Consider the following 26,691-nt stretch of genomic DNA (forward strand, 5'->3'; position numbering starts at 1 on the left):
CTCCGAAGCACATAACAGCCCAGTGAATGCACACATACACAGACAGAAAGAGAGAGAGAGAGAGAGAGACGGGCACAGACACACACACACATATATATACACACACACACACGCACTCCAACAGGAGCTCTGCTGCCACCTTGCCTGAAGCTGTACATTTCCACTTCTGGCTCTGTTGGGACAAGGCTGCAGTGTGCTTCCCTCCCCGCCTTCCCTCTCCTAGACCGGAGTGGGACGGGGCCGGGGCTGTAAATTCCTCAAGAAGAGCTGTTAAGAGGGCCTCCATTAAAACAGGGGGGTCGGCCCTCGCCAGAGAGGAGCCTGTTCAATAAGTCATCATCGAAGCCTGAGGCCTCACTGGGGCCCACGGGAGAGTAACAGTCTGGATTAGAGCTGCACTGCTTTATTCAGTTTAGCTGACTGTACTGTAATGTTGTATCAGTGGGACAATATGAATAATTCTAGTGATTTATAACGCATCATAACATTATTATCTCTAACGTCCGCCCACTGACTGTTGCCAAAATAGCATCCAACAGCTCAGAATTACTATTTACAGCTCAGGTTTTGGGTCCATCAATTCAACAGCTCAAAATTTGCAACTTACTAAACTACGACTGAGTCAAATTTCAGCAACTGCGCAGTGACACAACACAGTAGCTTCAAACACCAGACACCTCATCCCTCCTTGTGTTATCATTTGCTACTTGCACCATCACCCCCAAACGTTTACGAGAGTGACATGGTTGTGTACATACTGTGGTGTCTGGATGCACGTTAACCATTCCCTCCTCTACACACACACGCATACACACACACACACACCCCTCCCAGTCAAGCCCATTATTATCCCAGGCGTGCTGCAGGCTCCCAAAATATCTGTCACGCAGCTGTCGGCACCTCTCTGCTCAGCAGCTGGAGAGGCTCTGAGGCACTCCCTCACTTTCCACCCGGACACCGTATACACACACTTTGCCCCCTGATCTTTGCCCCGAAGGACAGTTTGCTTACTTTTACCTCTGCCCTAAAGGACAGTGGGTGGTGGTGGTAAAGAAAACTCTGACAGGGTCAGTCTCCTCCCGACTGTTGTGTTTGTTTTCATGTCAGAGCCACCCCTGAGCGGTCAGTGCACCTATGAGCAATAAAATCCCAGCCAAATGGTTGTGCATGAGGCATGAAAATGAGCCACCAAGAATATAAAGTAAGGGGGTTTGGTGGGCTAAACCCCCTTCCCACGGTTTCTGTTGTATTATGTCACTGTCATTTAGGCAATGTGATGTGCCAGCTTACAAGAAACTGGGCAGAATCATCATAGTGATATTAAAATAAATAAAGTTATTGCTATTTATTTTCATCTATCAATATTAGTTTTTGCTTCTTAAACAGTAAAACACAACCATGGCCTCTGAGAAAAATATGTCATGATGTTCATATTAATGTTTTCAGGCATTTATCATCCATTTTTCAATGAAAAGGACTCCTCTGAATTCAGACATTTTTCAAAAACTATATTTTAGTGGACAGAAGATTAATGGATAAAAGCAGGACACCCCCCTGATGGCGACTGTCAGGCCCAGTATTTATGGCTGAAGGCCCTGAATCAAAGTCAGAAACTGAAATGTACATTTAAACCTCCGTGTCTCCTGCCAACTTGTTACGCTCCATCCCACTCGCAGTGGCCACCTCTGAAAGCCGTGATGGGAGGAGAGAGAACATATTGCACTTCCTGTCGAGTTTTTCAAGGCAGAGTAAGACAGATAGATGTAGTGTGTGCTCTGGAAAGTCTCAGCAGCTCTCCTATGGTTAGGATAATGTATGACTGCAACTAATCCAGCGTTAGCCTTCAGAGCATGAGTTCTTCTTGAGCTCGTGCCAAACTTTGATTAGAAACAGGCTTACTACATGTCTGGCTAGTTCTTTTCCCCTTTATTTCCCCCCGTTTTTCTCTGTTCCTCAATCCTTTGTCCACTCCAAGACCCGTTATAGGCCCCAATACTATAATTCTTATAGGGTTAAAAATAAAAAAAGATGTTCATGCTACGCTGGGTGTAAACGTGAACAATGGCTCCACAGTAAGAGTGAGAACACTGGCGCTTCTGACTAACAACGTGATCCTTCTCTGACATGCCAAGGCCTTCTTCCAATGAGAGCAACATCATAATATCAGCTCTGAGAGCATTCTTCCCGTCTTACCCCCAATCCTCGGCTTGTCCCTTCTTGCCCTCGAGCAAGCAGGAAACGGCTGCATGCAAGATTTAAGATCTGAGATCAACAACATGGGAGACGTCAGCCACTGAAAAACTGGGCACCAGCACTAAAGAGGAAAGAATCTCCTCCGGATTAGAGACCACTGCCTCGAACTGGGTCTGTTACGTTACAAACCTCAGTGTCTTCCAATTCTAAACCTGCACGACAGGTAAAGTCTGTGTAAAAATCCCCCTGATGGATCATGCAACATGTACTGTACATCAAGATCTACTCAGAGAAAATTACTTTGAGAAGCGCTTTTTTTTTCCTGGCATGAGTTAAATGCAGAGCATCTGACTCCATTTAGTTCTGATGGTTTCAGATCCAAAGTTTTTAGTCGAAATATTCACAAAATCACAGTCACGTCTCTCCTCATTTGGATTCTCCTTTTCTTCTCCTCTTTGTTGTTTTCCCCTGGAGAAAGACAAAGGCAACCAAATAACACTGAATTTTCCATTATGCTCTCCAAACCCCCCCCTCCTCAAAAAAAAAGAGAACAACCTTAAAACAATCTCACTCTCTCTACCACCAGCACCCCACCCACATGCCGCTTCTCTTCATTCTCTCGCTCTTCATTCGTTTCTCTGCTTCAGTGCAAAGCCAAACAAGCCAGCCATTAAGTTGAGTTAAGCGCAGGAAGTGGGCCTTCGGGCCAGACGGCACTGTTTACAAGGAGCTAGTCAGGTTTCAGCAGCGCTTTGAAGTGAGCAGCACACAGGAGACTGTCTGTCACTAAGCAAAGGCCCAGCACCGCTCCACTGACTCACTCGCATTCCCCCCATTCATCTGAGCGCAGAGAGGGAGGGAGGGAAGGAGGGAGGGCCGAGGCAGAGGGGGTGTAAGATGGCAGAATAGAAAGAGCACAGGTAGATTTATGGGTTTTCCGCCCTCAGAGTATCTGCTCCTACCTTTAATCAGTCTTACTTGTCTGTTATTACAAGCCATCTTTATTTAACCCCAGATAAGGATGCAAGTAAGGCAAACATCAACTTGTCCAACAGGTCATGACTTTTATGAGAGGTCCATTGCTCTGCTAAAGCTCATGTCAGTCGTTAGACAAAAGCCTGCAGAGGTGAAGTCTATACCAGCCTTATGCGCCTCTTTGCAGTAACAATGTGAACAGCACACAATACTGTATGTGCGTGCAGCTCTCAAATGCTCGGAGCCTCTGCTCTGAGGCAAGAGGATCAACTTTCTCCAACACACCCATCTACTTCATGACATCACCGCAGACAAGGTTCAGTTTCAGCCATGGATGGCTTGGGGGATTCCAGCTTGGCACAGAGCGGAGAGGCTCCAGAGAAATAACACCACAGCAGATCTGAACACCCTTGTTTTCCTTGCACCAAACGGGGCAGGCAGGAACATTTTCACACCTATGCAACAGCACAAACTCCTCTCTTGCCAGATGATTCTTGTTGATTTAACTGAGCCCTCACTCTAACAACAGGCAGAGAGAGGGCTCCTGTTTTGTTTAGCACTCGGAGGCGATGTTCGTGTACATGTGCGAGGAAGTCCTCCGCCGCATTCTTACAGGTTGGCACCTGTTTCTCAGACACAAAACACGTCGATGCGAAATATTTCAGAACATAGGCCACTGACAGAGTGGGTGATAAGTTCAGTCAACAGCTTTGCCATAAACTCATTCCTCGTATTTCTCAGACGACCACTGTCTTGTGTAAGAAGCTAATTCCCATTAAGAATTCCAATAATCTCTTTTACTGTCGCCTGCCAGTCTGAGGCAACAGATGTTCAGGTGTGACACCATCCCCCTCCCCTCCCCCCTTGAAAAAACATGGCTGACCTTTTTATCAAAGAAAATAACTCGTAATTAAGACAGTATTTAATCATTGAAATATAGTGGACATAAGGAAGGGCAAAAAAGAGAGAGAAAAACATCAAATACTGTTTTTCCTTTTAAACTAGGAATGCAAAAATCAAACATTTGTTATAGTTATTTGATGATATCTGAAACTCGGCACATGTTTCTGGTTAAAGATGAAGTGAAAATACAATGGCCTGAACCGAAAACGCTTCTTGGATATCATCCAACAAACTGAAATGTAGACATTCTTTACATCTATAAAAAATAAAGAATATGATTCATAAGCAGCGATTAATAATAATAATAACAAAAAAAAAGAGGAGCATGGCTACCTATGCTTATGTGGCATTTTTACAGTGCAAAAGTAAAGCAGGTACACTGGCAGATAAGGAAAAGTATTTACTTTCTTTAAATACAAATATATAATTTTGTGTTTGTACAAATACTATTTACAGTTTCACTTAATTACACATGAAATGCTCAGGGATGAGAATAAACAGTCATTCGTCCACAGCTCATTTCCCCGCTCTCTGTGCTGGATCATCACTCCCCTTGAGTTTATGGTGGCTTTTAAGAAAAGAGCCAGCGAAAGAGGTGGAGGGGGGGGAGAGTGAGTATTTCAGCACATGGCATCCATAGCGATGCTTTTTATTTGTTCAGACAGTGAGGTTCAGTCCTTGTTTATCCAGCTTGTCCTTTTGTCGAACTGGAGCCCTCAGTATGGCGTACGTGTGTAAAGCTGAGGCGATTGCAAACGCTGTAAGGCCACTCGTGAGAAACGGGTTATAACACACAAGTCAGTCCCATGCAGCGACACACAGATACAGAGTCCTTTTTTTAAAATTCTAGACAGTGGTCTCCCCATGTTTTCCATTTGTCAGCCTCGTGTAGAACTTGTGCCAGGAGTGCAGGGTCTTTCCAGACCAGATCCAAAACCCAGAGGTGATGCCTACTATCAGTGTCATCAGGTATTTGATCATGTAGACGGTGAAGTCTGGGGTCATGCGGGGCCCGGTCTGCAGAGGGCAAGGGATGGCCAGGCTCCTGCAGTTGTGGATGACCCAGCTGCGCTCCCAGTGAGGGCGGAAGGCCTGCTCGTAGAAGAAGCAGGCGATAACAATGGTGGCGGGGACGGTGTAGAGCACGCTGAACACCCCGATCCGCACCATGAGCCGCTCCAGCTTCTCCGTCTTGGTGCCGTCGTGTTTCATGATGGTGCGGATCCTGAACAGCGACACGAAGCCGGCCAGCAAGAAAGAGGTCCCGATGAAGAGGTAAATGAAGAGGGGGGCCAGCACGAAGCCCCGCAGAGGGTCCAGGTTGCTGAGGCTGACGAAGCAGACCCCGCTGAGCATGTCGCCTTCGATCTGCCCGATGGCCAGGATGCTGATGGTCTTGACGGCCGGCACCGCCCAGGCCGCCAGGTGGAAATACTGAGAGTTGGCCTCGATGGCCTCGTGGCCCCACTTCATACCTGCTGCCAGGAACCAGGTGAGGGACAGGATGACCCACCAGATGGAGCTGGCCATGCTGAAGAAGTAGAGCATCATGAAGAGGATGGTGCAGCCTTCCTTCTTGGTGCCTTGGACGATGGTCTTGTAGCCATCGGGGCTGAAGCCTTCATTGCACACTACTTTGTCCCCCAGAAAGTAGCCAGCTATGTAGGCTATGGAGACCATGGTGTAGCAGCCAGAAAGGAAGATGATGGGCCTCTCGGGGTATCTGAAGCGCTGCATATCAACCAAATAGGTGGTAACAGTGAACAAGGTGGATGCACAACAAAGCACAGACCAGATCAGAATCCACAAGCGGGAGAAATGAATCTCTTTGTCAGTGAAAAACATGTTCCCACCGCTTCTGGTTGGCTCACAGGGGGCTGCACAGTCCTTCTCCGCCAGAAACTTATAGTTCAGATACGGGGGCACTTTGAGAACAGAGGGGCATCGGAAGGGCCTGTCGTGTGTGGACACCACTGTCATGTCCTGGGTCCCCGGCACAGGCATGATGGGTGGGACGGTGGCGGCGGCGGCGGAGGAGTCGTTTTGGCCCACGCAGATCTGCCCGTCTCCCAGCACGGGGAAGTTTTCACAGCGCAGCCGATCGGGCCACTGGAAGCCAAACTTATTCATGAGAGCCTCGCAGCCCTGCTTGGCTCTCTCGCAGATGGACCTGCAGGGAGGGATGGCCTTCTCCAGCACCGTGCACACAGGCGCGTACATGGAGCAGAGGAAGAATTTTAACTCTGGCGAGCACTGTACCTTCACGAGGGGGTAAAACTGGTGCACCTCCAGCCCCGCGTCCTCCTGGTTGTAATGGCCCACTAGATTGGGCATGATAGTTTGGTTGTAGGCTATGTCCGTGCACAGAGGTATTGTGATCTGCTGGCAAAATCCATGGTCCGGGACGACTATTCCGCTGTCCCCCTGGTACTGGGCTGATATAAGCAGAGGCAGTAGCAGGAGAGCAACACGCCAGGTCGTGTAAAAAGTCATCTTCTCAGTCTTAAGACACGAACTTTATCCCGTTTAACTTGCTGTAGTTGCTTTGTTTGGCGTGTATCATCGGTTCTGCAAGTAGTAGCTTACCTCTGCAGCAAGAGTAACTTCCCACTGAGGAAAAAGTCTGGTGGTCTGATCTTTGCGCTTGGTCTCTGCTTCGGACGCTGCTGGCTGACTTTTTTTCTTTTCCACAACTCCGTCCCTCACCACAGTCAAGGCAGCCAGAGTGAGGAGCACGACTTCCGGTAATGACTTTCAATATAAAACCCTGACAGCGGAGCAGCGTTTTTAGTTTAGGAAACCAAGGTAGCAGGATAGCAACAAATAAACTTTCTTTACTTTCGTTTACTTCATATATTTTGTTTTTTTTACTCTATAAAAATTATGACCAATGTAGGGGATTCTTAACAGGCCACAAAAACTAAACGAAACCTATTTTAACCTTAACCCTAAACAAAACCTAACATTCAACCATACAAATAGTTGTTATAATAGTGATAATAATGATAATAATATGCTAATTAAAATCCGTGTGCACCACTTTGGTAAAAGTGCGTGCTTTTATTTTGAAGGTTAAGTCTCTTGTTTACCGGTGTCATTTTTGCAAAGGCAAAACTTGACTCCACAGCTGTATTGCGTGGCCCAACCAGACTTTCAAGTTCTCCCTTTGAACTAATAAGTCCACGGAAGGAGGCAGACTTTGCCAACTTTGTGTTTTTATGTGTCAATCAACACGTTTCAGTGTGAGAAAATGAACAAGAAAATGTATTAGTCGAACCTAAATTCCTTTGTTTCAATTTAATCAAGCTACTTAATCTATAAATGGACAAATAATATCCTAACAATAAAAAATACTGCTACCACTAATACCCCTACTATTAAGTTACTACTACTACTTCTACTAGGCTACTACTACTACTACTAATAATAATAACAATAATAGTAGTAATAACAATAATAGAAAAATAATAATCTTCATAATTTCGTTTCGATAAATTATATCCAGTACAAATTAGATTCTCTGAATTTTACAATACCGTATCTTGCCACACCACGGCCTGTGACAGAAGCAGGTGTTGCTAGAGTGCCTATCGTGTTGCTATGCGATCAGATCATTTGCTTGATGTTAATTGGACCAAAATCGTAGTCGTTACGTCATCATCGTCCGTCTCAGCCAATGGGCGCTCAGGTCGCGAGGGGTGAATGGAATGGGACGTGGGTGGGGGTTGAATTACAGGGCAGGGGGGCACGCGACCACTCGAAGATAATGTACTGACCAAGAAGAAAAACTGTTGAAGTCTTGACTCACGTAAAACAGGTAAATTAGTCCTCCGTGTTTGACGTATACGATTTTTATTCACATTACCTTCATTGTGTCGGTGAAGTTTGCCAAAATCTGACCGGTAGGAAATTAATTTTAAGACGAAATCCAAAATTAGCCAAATTATCGTTAACAACTTGCTAACGTTAGCTTGATTCACTAACGGCTAGTTTTTTTTTCATCCAGCTAGTTAACTTTAGCTCTATCTGAAAAAGCAGTCCGCTAATGATAACTTTCACAATGTCATACCAAACTATTAACAATGAGCACTTTTATGTATTTTGTACATTAGAAATGGAGTAAAAGATCAGATCAAGTTCAAGGGAGTTCAGAATGGCATTTGAGGGGCATCACAGCACAATGGCGAATTCACTCTTTCCGACATATCAGCGTCAGGTAAGTACAGTAGTAGCGGTATAGAATATCTTTGGTAGTAGGTTTGGGTCGTCACCTTCATATTTTGTATAGGACAGTTAGGTTTTATGAAAAGTGATAAAAAATACCGAATTCAGTTCTTGAAAAAAAAAAAAATCCCAAAGTTATTCAAATGTAATGAATGTAATGCCTTTACAGAGTTCTGTAGTGGTAGTGGTGTGTAAAAAACCTAATTCAGTTGCCATTTCTCCCTGAGGGTGAAAAGATTCATATCCACTTATGTACCTCAGACACAAAGCTTAACCTTTTTACCATCACTGTCATTCAACTGAATTGACAAATGTAGATGAATTTGTGACCCCCCCCCCCTACCCCAAAGGATTTACATAAAAAAGAAAATTCATTAAATTTAGTTTTATAAATAAAAATAAAACTGTGAACACTGCAGAAAATCTCAGGGGGTCATTGTGAAAAAGCCAGGAGTTAAAGAAAACCAAAGTGATGTCTCATGACGTTGAAGTCGTTTTATAATCTTATTTAGAGCCCAGTTTAAAGTGAAACAGCAAAATGAGCAAATCCTTATAATTGAGTTGACCGTTCCATCATCAAAATAACTAAAAAATAAAAATTAAATCAACAAACTCACTTATTAGTCAATGAATTAATCATCAAACTTAAATTGTTTTATTTGTCTTTTTACATTCTTAAATTGTTTCAAGTTTCTTGGCACCAACAACAGTTATTTTCAATAAGTCTTGTGTGTAGCATTGATCATTATCAGTGGGAAGAAAAACAGTAATAATTTCTTTTTTGGATGAGCTTCAGTTTGTTTAACTTTTGATTATCTCTCTTTCAGGCTGGCGTAAATGTAGGTGGTGGAAACAATGGAAACACAATATTGCCCTTTGTTTCTGTCCCTACCGTCTCACTGCAGGAACAGGACCAAGTATCCTACATGCCTTGGTCTCACAATGCTCATGATGATCCCTATGAACTTATCAATTCTGTCCAAAACAGCATTAAAAACAGGTATCCAATTTTACGTATGTTCAGAATAAGTGTGTGATATTCACTTCTGCCCTTTCCTAAATGTAATTCAAAAGTGTTGGGAAATCACATAGCTGTTTGGTCCAATATGATCTGACATTTTACTCTGGAAAGGAGAGGCAATACACTGAGTGAAAAGAAATAAAGCCATCAGCCATGCTTTTAAATTAATGTTTTAAAAGAAAGAAAGGAAAATCTGACTGTAATTCTGACAATGTGTTTGCTTTTCTTCTTGAAGGAAGCCCACTGATAATACTGATTATGATGGAGAAACTGATCTACAGGGTCTAGTGTCAAATATTTTGGATGAAGCAGATTCACAGGACAGTTTCTTCAGTGAGGGGTATGTCAGTGTTTAACGTTCACCTTTTAGTGGTAGGATATATAATTTACAGTTTGTATTAAATAATTCATGGCATTGATACTGCAGTGTTTAACACACGATATTGAGTATATATGTTCATGTTGCAGTCTGTAGTTATCATTTATTTATTTAACATGCATTGTATTATTTATATAGACATTAACAGGAAATTCTTTATTCTTCTTTTAGGAGCCTACCTACATGTAATCCTGTCTGGTCTCCTAAGACATTGAAAGAAGACCTGCAACAGTATTTTCAATCAGAGGCCAAAACACAACATCCCACCTTTCCTCCAAACTATGTATCCCGGGAGGCTTTCAACAAAGCACAGGGACAGTCGATGGACAAAGATGTTGAGTTTTGTCAACAGTCCAATGGCCTTGCTACCAATCAACAGTGGCTTTTTAATTTATCTAATGGAGACAAGGAAAGCTACACCCTCCGTCCTCAGAAACTGCCACCAGGCCTGCCGGTGCACAACATGGGGAATGGATACCCACACACACAGATTCAACAAAGCAAGTATGACAACACGTCGTCAGCCGATAAAGACAGAGGAACTCATCGACCAGTAAATAATTTCCCTGACCTCTGTGATGTCTTTAGACCTCAAAGCGAAATACACAGCCCCTGCTTTGATCCTTACTATGAAGACCACTACATCCAGAGCGGTGCCAAGTCCACGACTAATGAGCAGAATGTGCCACAAGACATTAACCAAATGGTCAGCAGTTTTCAGTCGTTCATGGCTGGTGAGCATGATAGCCTCAGTCGCAGAGACTTTCCAAACATGCACAAGCAGGCATTTGGCATGCTCCACGAAGATGGCATGGTTGAACGATGGAAAATCACCGCTCCTGCAGTGTCAACACAAAGTGCCCCTGCAATGCAGACCCAAAAACAGCTGGTGGGTGAATTTGGGATAGTACAGAGGGAAAGAAATGGAGGAGTTAGAAAACAAACATTCAAACATGATGCCTTTCAAGCTCTACCTGGTTTCAACTCTCAAAACACAGAGTACTTCCAGCAATCACCAGAACCACTCTCTGCATCTGTAAAACTCCCAAACCAATACAAGAACAAGATGAGCATGCAAAGAGAGAACATTCAGGAGAACATTTCAAAACATCACATGATGCAGCAGGACCAGATACAGAACAAGCCACAGATGCAGAGAGAAAAGATGATGATGCAAATGTCCGGCTTTCTGGGAGAAGGCGTCTCCACCAGACCCTCAACCAACATTCGCTTGAGAGAGGGCGAGAAGAAGCAGGTTTTCTCCCATTTTGACCTTCAGGGCGGCATGCAGTCTCAGAGGTTTAATGGAGAAAACAACATGATTGGTGCAGGAAATACACAGCAATGCATGCCCTACATATATCCCATCTGTGACTTCAGAGGACGTCCCAGCATGCCCTTCAACTCTAACCTCAGCTCCAGATCCACACTCCCCTATGAAAATGGCGGCCCTGGCATGGATGTGTGCGACATGTCGGGCAGCGAGTCCGCAGCTTTCAAGTCGCGTGTCAGTGACATGATGAGACGTGGAGGAGAGAGCAGTTACCATGGCATGGCGTCTGCAATGATCACTTCAATGGTGATGAATCAAGGAGGACCCATGATTCGGCTTTACTTCTCCCTGGATGAGTGTTACGAGCAGTGGAGGTGTTTGGAGAAGGAGAGAAAGAGGGTATGCTTACCAAATAAAATTTTGTCTAGTCAGAGAATGTCCAAATCAGAACTGTTCAGAAGAGTTATTTTCTCATGTTCTTATTTGTTTTCTCATTTAGACAGAGGTGATCCTGAGCAAGTCATTTCTTGGGAAACGGACTACAGCAGGGGCCAACACTACTCCTCCCAAAACCCCACCGAACCCGACACGAGTTGATCATCTCATTGTTAAACAGAACAGGGAGCAGGCAAAGGTGAGACCCCTGAATACATTGCTTCTATACTGACATCTGCAGGTGAGTTTTGTCACAGCTACTATGTTATGCTCTGAAGGTGTGCAGCTTCATTTTGTACATTTGAATTCTTCTCAGAGAAAAACCACAGGGAATACCTGTTCCTCTTGCAATGCAACTTTATGGGACTTGCTCTTGTTTTCTTTTTATGGGACCTTGTTTAAAAAAGTAAAAGATCCAGAGGTTCAACTCTGAGCAGCGAGTTTTACCTCTCTTAACAAGTCAGTTTATAAATCCAACAGCAAAGAAGCATAAATCCCATCGGCTGCCGTAACTTTGGTGACAAGTTGAAAGTTGAAATATTCTGTATCACCTTTTCTGATGTGTGTGTCCATCCTGTAGGTGGCAAGTCTTCTGGATCGGATGGAGTCTCTGCGTAAAATTCCCCTCCATATCGGCATCCACACGGCACTGAACAGGCATCAGATGGCTATCTGCATCACCCAAGCACGACGCAAGGAGGAGTTATCCAACATGTCCAAGCACCAGCAGCAGAGAGCTCATTTCACAGAGGACAGAGGTAACTCATATTGTCATTACACATAACTACAACCCTCTGTCTGATATGCAGCCCGTCCTAATTTTGCTTTACTTTCTTAGATGTCCAGCTACTGGTCATCGCATTGAAGGACCTTACTGCTACTACGAGGAAGCTCCGCAAAGCCCTGTGGTGTGCTCTCCAGATGACACTGCCACGACCTGTGAAAAGGGCAGACCACTACGTTGACAAGGAGGCCACGCATCCAGAGCAGTACTCTTCTCCCTTTGAGGGATACTCTTTTAAATTAGGATTTAACAGGCAATAAGCATGAGGAAAAGGTCTTGATTTAATTGAATCCACACCAGAATTGCCCGTTGATTAAAATTCCCGTAGACATCGGGGTGATGTAAAAACATGTTTTAATAGTATTACTCACCTGCAAGTCTATAGTGATGTTTTACCTGCAACACATTGATCACTGCAAAATATGAGATGAATGAGATTTGAAGTTTAATGATGACTGCGTGTTTTAGCAGTAAAGACCTCCAGGGCAATAACTTTGGTCATGTGGGAGTTGCATGAAATGTAATTTATGCTGCTGCATCTTAACTTCGTTTCATTTATCATTAATTAGTGTCAGTTCTAAATTTACACCAATCTTGATCCATCACAGTTACACACTATTTATATGAAGGGTTTCAGCCAATTCTTCATTGTTTTACTTATTTATTGGAATGTAAAGGAACCACAGTTGTGGGTATTCCCAAGCAATAATTGAATCAAAAGGGCAGTAGTTTAAAAGTAACATGCTGAATATTAAAGTGTTTTCTGAAATGTTCCGATTTGTTTCTGCCGCTTCAGGTTGTCTTATTTAACTTTAATATGCTTTAATCAGAAAAAAAAGTTCTATTCATACTGTATGCAATTTGGTGAAGTTTGAACTGTGAAAGTACTCAAACTCCTGAAGAAAAATTTAAGTTTTAAATATAAAGTGTATCAATCACATATTTTGAAAAACATGCATTATTATTAAGCTTCTTATCAGAGATATGTTACATAGTTGTTAAAAAATTAAACTTGAAATGTGCTAAATTATACAATGTTTTCTGAAATGTTTTAGTTAGTTTCTGAAACTTTAATTTTGACTTATTTATCTGCAATTTAGTCAAAGGTTTAAACTGTAACAATAGATACTGAAACTTTGAACGTTGGGGGTTTTAAATTTAACTGTATTAATCACATGCTTCACCTGATACTTTTCATGTAGTATGATCAGATATCATTATCATTAAACTATTAACTGTTTGTCCACTAGGGACTGAAGCTTGTATGCATAACCAAGCGAGTAAAGCTCCAGGCATTAGTATGGAGACTTATTCTGTGTCAGCACTATGGTTTGTGAATATTAATGCAAGTTGTTATGTTCCCTTTAATTTTATGCTTGAAAAACAAAGCATGTGTTCATTCTTTGTTTTTCCTTTGTTTCTTGCCATGTAAACTGAAAAAAAATAAACAATTCAAATTGCTGAAAGTGTTTTTTTATTACCTTAAAAAGATGATGAACCTCATTATAAACATTCAGATCATGGTACATGATATATTTGAGGTATAATTTAGCAACCGGTCCTTTTGTTCTTATTCTCACACAATGCATAGACGGTAAAACTCAAACCGAGAGCAATGAAAACTTGCCTTTAGAGGTTGTGCAGAAAAGGAAGGCATTTGCGAGTTATTGGCACAGAGGATGATAAAAGAAACTCCTTTTTTTTTACCACAATCAATCCAATTTATGTTTTTGGTGAATACTTTGTTCATGTCGGGGGTAACTTTCAGGGGTACCATAAGCGATACTGGCAGAGACTTAAATAAGTATTTTATTTTGTCATTGACACAAGACCGACTATTGCAATCATCATTTGAAGATTTGCCGCTTTATTCCTATGACCACATACTTCACATATCAGTGTCCAGACCTGCACAACATCCAGCACATTGTTGTTTACACAGAGAGCTGCAGAAAGTATTTTTCACAAGGAGGCTATGATGAAGTCATTCACATACTGAAGGTGTCAATGAGGTTCAACTAAAAATAGGCAATGACTTTTTTCTTCTTTTCTAATGTTTGTCTTGTTAGAAAACCTTTTCCTAAATAAAGTGTCCTCTCTCTTGGTTTTATCTTTTGCGTTCGCCTTTCTGTGTCCTCTTCTTCTCCTTCTCTTTCCTGTCTTGTTTGGCGAGTTTGTCCTTCTCCCGCTGCATCTTGTCCGTTTCCTTCTTCTTCTGAGCGTCATCACGAGCCTGGTCCCGCTTTTGCTTTTGTCTGCTCAGCACTTCCTCCACGTTGGTGTTCTTAAACAGGGCTGATACTCTCAGTGAAGGACAGCTGGATGAAAGCAAATGTACTCTGCTCATGCATTTCCTCTGCATACACTAGTGGTGAAAAGTTTTGGAACACTTCCATTTTTCCAGTTATTAGGATTGTATTACACTTATGTCTTTTTCAGAGACATGTTGTAATTGTACTAATACTGATGAGCTCAATCTGCTATATTGTCTATGAACTTAAAGCAGAAGTAAGTGATATATTTGTGTTAATATAAGTCTTAAATAGTTATATCTTCCGACAGCAATCACTTACATACACGGGTCTGTCAGTCACTCTGCTCTGCTCTGAGCCGAGGAGAAAACATTTATCGTATCCTACAGTTTTTATCCAATGAGGAGAGAGAACGGCATGCAGGGCTGTGTGTGCAGCCAAGGGACGCTGTGAATGTGGCGACGTAGGGACGAGGACTGTTATGGTGCGTTCAAGGAAACTCGTAGACTTGTTTTTTTCCGTCCTGTGAAGTTGTATCAGTTTGATCTGGTACGAGTTCACGGGTCGGAAGTTACGAGTGGCCGTTATAGTGACTTTCACAGGTAACACAGGTCGGAAAAACACGAGTGGGTTGCCTGGAACGCTACAAAGTTGTAAGTTGTGACTTGAAGCTGTAATTTACGATTTCAAAAGCCTGCCTCGAACGCAGCATTAGCGAAAACGACCGGACCACTTACTTCTGCTTTAACATCAGTTTTTACAGAAGGGTATTGGGGCCACTCATGAAAGAAAAGAAGAGGGTTGTTTTTTTTCCAATATGCACTTCGAGAATAAGGTTGAAATACATTGTCGAGAGTGAAGTCAAAATATCCCCTCTGGTCCATCAAATTAGAAGTGGAGTGTGCAACTGCATACTTAATTGATATCATATCATGTGTCTTCAAATTATTCTCGACATTGTATTTTGACTTTTTTCTCGACATTTCAACTCTTTCTCAACATTTCGTCTCAATTCTCAAAGTGCATAATAAAAAAAAGATCCCCCCCTCTCACGAGTGGCCCTCTTACTCTGCTACCAATACAAACTGGAAAGATGTATGGCTGTTCTAAAACTGTATCACCCAGTACAGAGGTGTAAATGATAGTAAGTATGTTGTGTAGTCAGAGTTATGCAACTGTTCCACCACCCGTTCATAACACACAAACATCTAAATTCATTTGACTTGAACAGCCTCTGATTCAGAAAGGATACATTTATCATTCCCTGGAAGGTTATTTCCACTTATTGGCTCCTCCTCTTCAGCTTCAGTGCGTTTGTCAAGGAAACAACTGACTGTCTTTCTGAGGGGAACATTCACTGGATGACAAAGAAAGCATCTCCCTTATGTTACTGTACAGTTAAAGAATCATTAGTACATGGATGTATACATTGACCCTCTTGTCATTACAGTTAAGCAAAAATAAAGGATATTCCTCCTCATCTGTCACGTTGGCATATTGGGCAAGGAGGGCCTCTTTTCTTTTCTTTGCATCTTCAGACACCTCCTTCTGTTTCACCACAATCTGAGCCTGCTTTTCTATCAGGCTGGCGATAGCCTGGACTTCAGCTACAGACAAAAAAAAAAGACAGAACAGAGTCAAACTGCAAAGTAACCACTATAACAACACAATCACAATGAACATTACAATAAAAAACCCTCTTTTCAGTCAGTTTGAGGGTACAGTAACAGAAGGAGCCATGAGGACAAGCATCTAAAACTGGAGCACTCATTGTTTTGGTTACGTAGACAGTGCACTGTCTCTTTGCAGTAATAACAACACTGATAAAAAAAGAAACTGTGGAAATGACTTTATAGCATAAACACTCCCTCGGAGCACTAAAACTTTTCAGTAGACTCAGGAACGGCTTCTGTTTAATTCTTTTTCAGGAAATGTTAATCTCTCTGCAAAACAAAGTATCGTTGTGCGCTTGCCTCCAAAACTCAAAGCAAATGATTTCAAGCTCAAAGAGCTAATCCCTCTGTATGTTTATTTGGTATTGAAGACTTAACTCAGTAGCAGGCCGTCTCTGCTGTTTGGTCAAGATTTAAAAGTGCCGATGAGCCTGCTGTCCTGATTTGGGAGTGAGACTTCTTTTTGAAATAATTGTATGTCTTTTTTTTTTTTTTTGGTATAGAAACTTTTCAGTACTGCATCTACTGTTCTGCAAGAGTTCCCCAAGATCATGCCAACCTTAATAACCTGTTCCCTTTTTATTTCTTATTAAGAAAGCCTCTAGGAGAAAAACATCTCACATTTCATTTATTTTGGGAATACGGATTAATTTAAAGTTACATATTTACCATCATCAGCATCTGTTCTTGCTGTTGATTTGCAGCACTCTGTCCACTCCTTGATGATCTGTTTGCAGACATCTTCTAAAGTGTCCTCTTCCTGCACACAAAGGACAATTCAGAAGTCAAGTTCAGGTTGCAGCTTATCAAATTAACTCAACACACGTGTACTGCATCAACTAACGGGGATTTAAATAAAATACATCAAATCAAATCAACATGACATGGCATCATGGATTCTGGGTAGTACATTTATGAGCCGAATGTACCAGAATACCTTTAGGGAATATAACGAGTCGTACAATAGTAAGTGCTGCCTGTATTACTCAGGACTACAACTAAGTTAAAAAAAAAAAAAAAGGCAGATTTTTAAATGGGGTTTGGCGCAGCAGGGGAGAGCAGCCTGGACCGCTGACTGCAGCGCATGGATTTCAGCTTAATAAACACTGCTGTGTCTCGTCTTAACATGGTCATCCTACTCCATAAATGACAGCTGATACTCAGTAACGCAGGGCGGACGAGACGGACAGCAACAAATGAGCCCGCAGCCTCGGAGGCTGAGAGGGACACGCCGCTTCGCTTATTCACCAGAAATGCGGATAAAATCCCTTGAAGCGTTTCCTCCTTCTCCTCGACAGTGTCGTCTTCTTGTAGGACTCCTAAAATGTAAGCCCCGTACACCTCACGGTCCACCTCCAGCGCGTCCAGCCGATCATTTAGCCACCTTTCAAACTCCCCGGCGTCTGTCCCGGGCGCCGCCATCTTGGCCCTTTGGGGTCCTTCCGTGGCTCACGGCTGTCCTTTGTCATTGCCTGTCAAAAAAGGCGAGTAAAGGCCTGCGCGGGTCTAATGCATCCCTTTCTCCTAACCAAAAGACGAATTGACCTCACATGTCCGAGAAACTGAATCAAAAAAGAAAGAAAGAAAGAAAGAAAAAGCTAATAGTACACAACTTGTGCACTGACACTGCTAACTGTCGCCTGTTTGTTTGTAAATGCCAAGTGTCAAACTCGACGAGATGTTTCGCCATTCATCATAAAAATACTCGTGTAAGTAATGTTTTGTGGCATGTTCATGTGACATGTCCATTTACAATTTGTTTTACATTTCTGAAATATATTTCCCTACACCTGTCTTCATTTTATAGGCTACACTTAGTTTTTCTTGCACTGTATAGGCTAACTCACTCCAAAACAGTGAGGGGGTGCTCCTTGAGTAAAATTTCCTCTGTAATTTCCACGTCTACTATTGAATTTGGGCCTGCATCTGGCCACAGCAGGCCTATACCTTGTATTATATTTGCACTGCTCCTGGCCCTGTAACATATAGGCTACATCTTATATTTTCCCCCTCTATCTCTTCACCAATATTTGTCATCATCTTGCCAAATCACCACATACACACATCATCTTGTTGCCCATTTGGCCTGTTCCTCATTGAGGCATTGTGGAGCCTAATTTGTCACCTGTAGAGTAAATCTGTGAACTAAGGTCCTCAGTACCACCCATGTAATGAATTACAGCTTGTAGTCTATGAGCATACGTCTTGTCAACTGTCTGTTTGAATGAAAATGTCAGTGCGCAACTTTGTCACGCTGCTAGCCTGGCTTGTTGAATTAATTTCACCAGCCAAAATTTCAATCAGTGCTAAATGCCCACCGTTGGCAGACGCATAAGTACCCGGGGATACTGCCATGAATCCCAAAGTTTTTGATTGAAAATTAATGTTCGATTGTCCCACAGTTTACAGAAGTACTTGTGCACTCACTCGTAGGCTTTGAGCACAAGGCTTGCCAGTACCAGTCTAATTGAAATGCTGATTTCAAAATAATCAGCTATTCTTTTGTAATTCAGTGGGCAGCTGGCAGTCAAACAGCCTTTGGCAGAACATATTCATTATCACAACATACCAAAATACTGAAAAACAGTCTGTTTCCACTAAGTGAGAGCAAAGGCTTATTTTACGATTAACTTTGATGGTTGTAAACTATTCTTTACACTCTAGCACAGAGCCAATAAGGCACTGCCTTCACAACCTCCTCAAAGGCTGAGACATATGCATCAAGGTTACATTTATATTTAGCATTCACCACTAACTTTTGCATTACCCGTGTCCTTGCCTGTGCATTAAGAAACAGATGTGTTGCTGTCAAGAGTAGCATAAACAAGTGTGACGTCCTGCTCTTGGCCACTGGGTGGAAGTAGAGGACACAGATTTGTTGACTCCTGGCCTATGATAGAGACAGAGGACATGGATGAGTCTTGGATTTAGTTGCATGACAGTAGTCTGGAGCTTATTTAGCATGCGATTCGTTGCAAATTGCCCCATGCATGTGCATCAGAGACCGTTTGTTAAAGTATTGTTGTAAGCAGCGTGGTGGAGCAAGAAAATGCCCTGCCAGCTGTTTGTTCGTCCTCCTTCATTTGACACAGGGACAACAGACAACACCTCCCAGCTGTTTGAATATATTAAATAATGTTTCCATGTGAATAGCTTGATCCTGCTTCCAGAAAGCACTTTGTGCAAGGGGGGGGGGGGTTATTAGTTTTCCCCCACCCTTCCCTGCACACACACACCCCCTAGTCGTACCCCCAACACACGCACTCCCTTTGCCATGCTCCTACATAATGGCTTCACACGTCGCTGGCCTTGCAGTAATGAAGTGTGAAGCTTGTGACGCCACAGGGAACCTACCATGTGGAACTACTCTCTATTTTAGTGAACCACCTTTAATTCCTTACAGCCCAGATACATTTGCTCAGATATTTGGCTCACTTTGTACTTTCTGCAGGCAACATTCAAACTAACTTTCATCAAACACCCTTGAATAGTTGTGAAACCAGACTGATAAGTTAGAGCTCCGGCTTCTTACTTTTGTGCTTTTGTACAAAGCAAATAATGATTTGCTGATGTGTTTCCCAGCTGCTTATTATTTTAACCATCACATTTTAAAGCCTGTGTATATTACTTGATGTTTGAGTACAGTGTTGATGGATTTTAAGCTGTATAAAGTGTCTGACATTTGCAATAACAGCACAGGAAATGAGGAATAGAATAAACAAATAAACCCTAGATTTCCATATTAAGAGCTGTGTTTTGGTTTCCACACCAACAGTTTAATTGGAGTCTGTTAGTGCTCACCTGTCTTCTGTTACTGTACAAAGTGGTACAATAATTTTATACTAGCTGCCAAAATAGTGCTCTATTAAGTGAGAAGGGAACTACCATTATAACTGGCTGGTTTGGTCCCATCTCGGGCTGAGGGGCCCTGGGTCGGCGCATAATGCCATTGCCTCCCTTAGTATTGTGTAGCTTTAGGATGCCTGTCCTATTTATATTGAGGGGCTGTGGATTGATGCGAAATGACGAGGGCCGCGAGGCGGCTGAGTGGGTGGGCATCCACATGCTCCACTCCACAGGCAACCCTCTACTTCTATACACACACACACAGACACACACAGATATGCACTTGTCTTCATGTCCCAATGCCACCAGCCTTAGAAAAGCCCTACAGTCTCAATGTGCAATGTCCTCTCTCTGTCAACATATCCTCTATCCCAACGTTAATGTGACAGAATATAACCAGAGCCCAGAACAACCAGGCAGTGCAGAGCAATGGAAAACAGCATGTGTAAGAGGCATGTTCCCTCATCTTCTCCAGCAGTTTGCTTCCTCATCACATGATAACTCGACTGCAGCCGAGCTGAAAGTTTAAAATTCTGTTAATTCTGTTGAATGAACTTGTTACGTATGCAGAATCTGATATCTTTGAAATCCACAGACCAGGTTTTTCACACTTACAGCATCTCAGTTAGTTCTGTTACTGTGGGGTGAATTATGACTGAAATCAAATTGATGGCATTGGTGGTGCAGCAGTGCAATATTTTATAACAGAATTGAGTGTGCTATTAAATTCTGATTAATTAATGATAATTCATTTTCATAATTTCAGACCGTACAGGATATGACCTCAGTGATGAGACCTGACAGGTGGATGGGCGCCAAACGAGGGCTGCAGAGTCGCTGGTGCTGTTTAAAATGTTTATCAACAGTAAGTGCAACAACAGATGATAATTCAAATGAATTAAATATCTTCCCCTGCATTTGTTATTTATCACCGCTAAGGCATCAAACTTATGTTTTTATTCACATTTCCTTCTCTCAACACTCATGCACTCGTCGACATGCATTATATACATGCACTCCTGACCTCACTCTCTTCTGAGACTGTTTCCATGTTACCGTTACAGTAGCTTTTAATGTCAGCTGTCTAAAGAACACAAGTAACATTGGGTTGCTGCTGCTGCTGTCCATCCATCAGTGTCAGGTTGTTGCTATTAAACAGTGCCGATTACTTATTGATTCTGCAAGACAAAGCTAAAGATTTTGAAAGAATGCCGCTCTACGTTTATTGTGTGGCAGGGCTCATTGATTTTGTGGTGGAAAAGTTACTTAGCAATTAGGTTAAATCCATTTGATCTTGGTGGCATCAGAACTAAGCCCTTATAGCTTAAAGCAGGAGGTAGGTATTATGGGATATATACTTCACTTTGAGGTCAAGTGGTATGAGAGAGCGCAGTGGGACACGGCAGAGACACTGGGAGACAAAGATGAGCTGACCAGCTTCCCTAAAGCTTCCTAATTATCATATTAAACCTCATTGGTTTATTAATGCAAAAGTAGAAAGTGTAAAAAGTATAGTCTGAGTTTTGACAGGGGTTTATGTCGTGATGTGTTCATTTTTTTTGTTAGTGGGGCAGTTGCTAGGCAACCAGCACAAATAATCCAAAAAGTTCCTGCAAAACAGGCTTCGAAATAACTCCCTATATAGTCCACTGTAGTGCTAGTGACTATACAGTTTGGTAGAGTGGTCTAAGTGTGTAGTGAAAATAATCGAATCTGATAGTAGTCTCATAGTAGCTCATAGCTTAATGAAAAGTAGTGTAAAACTGATGATCACTAACAAAGCAATGTATGAATTATAAAGTAATTTTGGACACAACAATAGTCAATGAAATTACAAATGTATCAGTTTTACTATTCAATTTTTGTACTGATTAAACAAGACATATAAGGGATATTACTGTTGACTGACTGACTCTTTCTCCTGTTTCCACTCTCTCTGCTAAAGCTAAATCAACCAGCTGCTGACCATAGCTTCATATTTTTATTTATTTATTATTTTTTATTGTGCAATACCAGTGACAAACATTAAACAAACATAAAGACATGACATGGCATAAGACAGGAAAGACCTAACACACAGCAGTCAAAAAAGTAAATGAAGTAAACTGAGATAAATTGTAATAAATAGCAAAACAAGAAAAAAACAGGGGGAAAAAAGTAAATAAATGAGAAAATAAAAAAATTTACATCAGCAGCCAGTCTGTCAATCAATTTTGAAAAGTTGCAGGTTTTCAGGAGAAAAAAAGTGTTGAGTTGCACCAATTGAAAAGTTTTGCACTGCCTCTTTTGTGGCCATCCACATGTCCGTTTCACAGTTTCACCTTCATCACACCCGGTGGATAAAGAGAAGAGCAGTCGTTAAATGAAATGTGTTTTATTTGACTTGTTTAATGATCTGTATGGGGTTACTCGGACCCCACCTTAAGTGGCTACACAGCAGTGATGCGCGCTGGTTCATCAGTTTGTTGGGGGTGGGGGGCCCGGCAACTGCAAGTCTCTGCGGAGGGGAAAAATTAACTTGAGCTGATGGCTAAGGGAATAATCTGGTTATGTGTAATGAGGGCTCTTATTATGCGTCTATCAGGTTGAGTGTGCTGGTGGTGGACTTCCCACATCTCCCTCTCAGGAGGAATGACGCTTTCACTCCGCTCCTCTTGCCTTTTAGTCTGAATTGTAGGCAATTAAAACCCCGCCATGTGAGTGTGGAAGAAAAAGGTAATGAATATGGAACACTAACTCAGAGAAGTCCGGAGAGACCGCTCGTCGAGTTCTGAGGGTTCGTTTCTCCAAGTCACTGAAAAGCACAAAGACCATTTGACAGTGTTTTTTCTCCTCCCGTCCCTCGCTTGGTGTGCGTGCGGCTCCCCCGAATGGTGGCCCAGAGGTTTTTAAAAATGCGAAGCTCATCCTCACCAGGTTGGCGAACTTTCGTGACCTATGACAGTGAGGAGAAACTTTTTGTCGTGGGTTTGGCGCCCTGCCTGGGTGACCGTGCCAGCTCTTGCCGCCGCTTCTGAGCAGAACAGAGGAGTGATGGGGAAGGGGAGGCTGAGTGGATGCGTCTAGACAGCCAAGTGGAGGAGGGCAAATATTTAGCCATGCCACTTGGGGAGGGGATCCAAGCCTCCTCCTCCCCCTCCTCCCCCCACTAAGGCATGCCTCTTAGCCACGGAATCAGGCCATGTCTCCATCCTGCTCCCGGTGCTGCTTCGCACTCTGTATTCAGGGTCACGGATCTCATTTCTTGGGTAATATTTCAAGCTGGCCACAGATGGGGGAATTAAATTGAAGACCTGGCTTGGTATGGGGCATAAAGGATGGATTTTGGGGGCTTCTGCGAAAGATGATACGAAAAAGAAAATGGATACTGTAGATTTTATTTAGATCTACTTGGGCTACTTTTAAGGGTCTTTGTAAATAAATGCATGAAACGCTGACTGAGTTGTAGGCTATGCGTGCAGAAAGCGGAACAACCCCCACAGTCATCAGTTATTATCCATGGTGACACACGAGTCACCTCATCTTTAAATGAATAGTTATTTTTGCTGTTGATGGCTGAATGCGATTCCCCCACCCCCACCACCCCACCCCCCCCGACCCTCTCTCTCTCCCTTACAGAGCAGTGTCAGGCTGATATGTGACGGTGCTATAGGTGTTTACATGCGAGCTCCCAATGTTTCCCCAAATGCACTGCCAATCCCAGTGAATTCCCAGGGATTGCTCCCTGCCTACACCACATTTGAATAAGTCCTTTAATCAGTTGAATTGCTGTCAGATGACGGCCTAACAAGGATATTCAAATCGGGGTAAATATTGACTCAAGCGAATCGGCACATGACAGTTTAGGGCGACGGCTCCACTGCAATGTCAACAGTACTACACACCCGTCCATCCATCCGTCCGTCCATCCGTCCGTCGCGGTTCTGGCAGGATGGCGGCACAGAGGGGGAAAGTAAAAAGTTGAGAAGAGAGAGATAGAGGGAGAGAGAAAGGGAGCCAAGGGGAGCGGTCCGATGAGGCTACTGCTCACTTGTTCATGCTGAATGCTGGTTGGCTGCTGCAGACTGGCGCTGCTGTCGCATCTGCTGATGGGCTCAAGTCAGCCCTGCTCCACTGGTAGCCGTCACTCACCCGCACGTCAGACAGCGCGCCGCGGTCTCACGCCACCTGTGTTCTCACAGTGTCTTGGTGGTGATCCGTCTCCCTGGCCTCTTAACTCTTCATCTGCTCCCGCTGCTCGGAGCCAAGAATAGCCACTTTTCCCAATAACCCCGTCTCCACTGCACGGAACGGGATCAAGGCAACACAAAGCCCTTTGACTCCACTCCACCTGTACTTATTGATAGTATCTGATAGGCGACTCTACTGAGGTTTCAGGCGAGGTGAGACGACGCCAAAAGGTGGCATGAAAAACACTGCTGATTAGTCGTAGTTGTGCGAAAGGGCCCTTTTTTAAGCAGCTGAGGGACTATGCACCGCTCACTGTAGCCTGTTACAACACTTTTAACAACCAAACATGCCTCACTAGCACTTCTATACTTATCGTTCACTTATTTTACTTGGTCTCTTTGTCCACCAGTGTTTCCTATACTGCATTGAAGCTTTTTTTTTTTTTTTTAAAGCTATCCGAGTCAACATAAATGTTAGATTTCTCTTATTTGCTATACCTTTACCATGGTAACCTGCAAACCCACGCCGTGCTCAATTGAGAAAGTGCAGATGTCTCCCATTAGTATCCTCCATTGTTTGTCTGTGTGCGTCCTGTTGAAGATGACATCACTATAGCTTTTATGTCTTGTCTCTATAGTATCGACACCCATCTGCAAGAAGTCTCTGGTACCAAAAGCACGTAGATCAGGTAGAGTTGAGCTCTCTTTGTTTTGTTGGACAGAGGAAATCCATCAAAACAGTTTTTTTCAGTATAGCCATCAAGCAGTAGCTGAAATCATCTGAATAATCAATAATTCCATTGGCAGAAAAGTTCACGAGTGACAGTTTTGAAAGTGTCACATGACACGAGAGCCGGGTCGGGCTTCTTAGAAATGAGGATTTAACTTGCTTGGATTTTCGCTGTCATATCATTTCAAATTGAACGTCTGTGAGGTTTCGGACTGTATTTTCACTGTTGATAACTTGTGATGGCTGTTTGACATTCGGTCATTTTGAGCATTATTTAAAAAGAACTTGGAAGTTATGTGCAAACTCCTCTAATATTTCTGTGAAGTATGTTCAGAGTAGAACAAAACTCACTAATATTTCCACTCACTGCCCCCTCTGCCTTGTAGAATAAATGAGTTTCCACACACCGTTACAAGCTGAGGTCAAAGAAAATTAACCCTCAGCTGCAATATAGTTATAGTAACAATAGAACTAGAATAGATCTACTGGTGGAACAGGATAGAGAAATTAGTCTTCCTCTCTTCCCCTCTCTATCTCACCTAAAGCACATTACTGCACATTTGGTAAATGTTCCGCGTGTCACACGGGCCTAATCTCATAAACAGCGGATACATTTTTGTGAATCCCACTCTTCTGAGTTAATGAAAGCATTTGTGTCACTTTAATGTAAAGCCTTGCAGGGCTCACCCATCTGTCTGCAGTTGTGTCGTTACAGTGTGTGTGTGTGTGTCATCGGAGTCTGCAACAGCAAATTACAGCTTATTAGTACCAATACCAGCAGTGACAACATTTATCAAGGAAAACATCTCCTACTCTCCCTAATTGTCCCCCCTCAGGGTGCACTGTTATGTGGACCGGTATCGACGGCCGGGGCAGTCATTAGGACATCACACTTGAGCTGACGAGAAGAGAATTCAGGGGACATGTCCGACCTGATTGGTTAATTTGATGTGAGTAGAATGACACTGCGTCTGGAGCCGACGCGGTATTTATAGTCGGGGTGGGGGGGGGGGGAGGATATCCAGACGCCCACCGTTGGTTTGTTGTGTTTCTGTTCATGAACTCCTGATAGATCTCTGCCCACAGGGGGCTTGCGGCGCGAGCGAGGGCGGGCGGACGGACGGTGCCGAGCCGGGATAAGATAAGAATAGCTGGCAGGGAACAGGGTGCCGGAGGTGGAAAGGGCAGCGAAGTTTATGTGTCAAAGAACGGGGAGCGAGAAGCCGATATTCAAGTATATCTATCTGTCAGTCTCTGCCGTCCCCTGTGAGAGCGAGCGACAAAGGGAGCAGGTCAGCGTGGCCTGTCTGAGCGTTTTTGTCTCTCCCTCAACAATGGGGTCCTCTCTGATACAGATCCGCTACCTGTCTGTCACTTTGGCTCACTGATATTTTGTCACCGTTGTCTGCGTGGTCAGTTCAGCGTTGGGGGGGGGGGGCCCCGGCTCACGGAGTCCTCCACATGAATTGTCTGTCTGTCTGTGTGTGTTTCTGTCATCAGATTGTGATCTTCAGTCAGGTGGAATCGCCTACCCTGCCCCCCCCAGCCCCCTCCCCTTGTTCATAACGAAACCTCCCCTCCTGCCACCGCTTCCACTTCACGCCGCCGACATCCTCTGGGAGTGACAGATAGAAATCAGAGTCTGAGCTCGGCTCCAGCTCAATGCCTGCTCCCAAATGGTGCGATCTTTTAAAAAGCCTTTACCTGTAAACTCTTACCCCCCGGCTCGGCTCACATCCCTCCCTCCCTCCCTCACCTCCCTCCCCCCTCCGCCAGGTTCCCACTACGATCTACTGCTGCAGAATTGCACACTAAAGCAATTTCCCTCAAGTGT

The 26,691-nt window shown here is 43.3% G+C and overlaps 3 protein-coding genes and 1 long non-coding RNA gene across 5 annotated transcripts in view; 2 read left to right on the plus strand and 2 right to left on the minus strand.

Moving 5' to 3' along the window:
- Positions 1–4,460: 4,460 nt before the first annotated feature.
- On the minus strand, positions 4,461–6,774 carry fzd2 (frizzled class receptor 2). Its single transcript, XM_085783886.1, has one exon. It carries the CDS (start codon positions 6,562–6,564, stop codon positions 4,918–4,920), a length of 1,647 nt encoding a protein of 548 aa, XP_085640012.1. The 5' UTR covers positions 6,565–6,774; the 3' UTR covers positions 4,461–4,917.
- Positions 6,775–7,775: 1,001 nt separating this feature from the next.
- Positions 7,776–13,610, plus strand: meioc (meiosis specific with coiled-coil domain). Of its 2 annotated transcripts, XM_085783888.1 has the most exons (8): positions 7,776–7,888; positions 8,184–8,287; positions 9,123–9,295; positions 9,552–9,656; positions 9,867–11,367; positions 11,468–11,602; positions 11,984–12,161; positions 12,242–13,609. In XM_085783888.1, exons 2-8 carry the CDS (start codon positions 8,225–8,227, stop codon positions 12,445–12,447), a joined length of 2,361 nt encoding a protein of 786 aa, XP_085640014.1. In that variant the 5' UTR covers positions 7,776–7,888; positions 8,184–8,224; the 3' UTR covers positions 12,448–13,609. The 2 variants fall into 2 exon arrangements, with proteins under 2 accessions (XP_085640014.1, XP_085640013.1); XM_085783887.1 differs by lacking the exon at positions 7,776–7,888 and having other exon boundaries at positions 8,186–8,287; positions 12,242–13,610.
- A 28-nt stretch (positions 13,611–13,638) lies between these two features.
- On the minus strand, positions 13,639–17,543 carry ccdc43 (coiled-coil domain containing 43). The gene is made up of 5 exons (XM_085783889.1): positions 17,361–17,543; positions 16,782–16,872; positions 15,911–16,046; positions 15,692–15,747; positions 13,639–14,482 (listed from the first exon to the last, which is right to left on the minus strand). The coding sequence occupies exons 1-5, from the start codon at positions 17,532–17,534 to the stop codon at positions 14,295–14,297; spliced, it is 645 nt and encodes a 214-aa protein (XP_085640015.1). The 5' UTR covers positions 17,535–17,543; the 3' UTR covers positions 13,639–14,294.
- An 8,153-nt stretch (positions 17,544–25,696) lies between these two features.
- The window catches only part of LOC146982750 (uncharacterized), a 100,395-nt gene continuing 99,400 nt past the window's right edge, over positions 25,697–26,691 (plus strand). The window contains exon 1 of the long non-coding RNA XR_015036274.1: positions 25,697–25,807. This is a non-coding gene — a long non-coding RNA (uncharacterized LOC146982750). The remainder of the gene's footprint in view (positions 25,808–26,691) is intronic.

Source organism: Trachurus japonicus, chromosome 8 (genome assembly GCF_045865225.1).
Source record: "Trachurus japonicus isolate A0001 chromosome 8, Traja_1.0".
NCBI classification, from domain to species: Eukaryota; Metazoa; Chordata; class Actinopteri; order Carangiformes; family Carangidae; genus Trachurus; species Trachurus japonicus.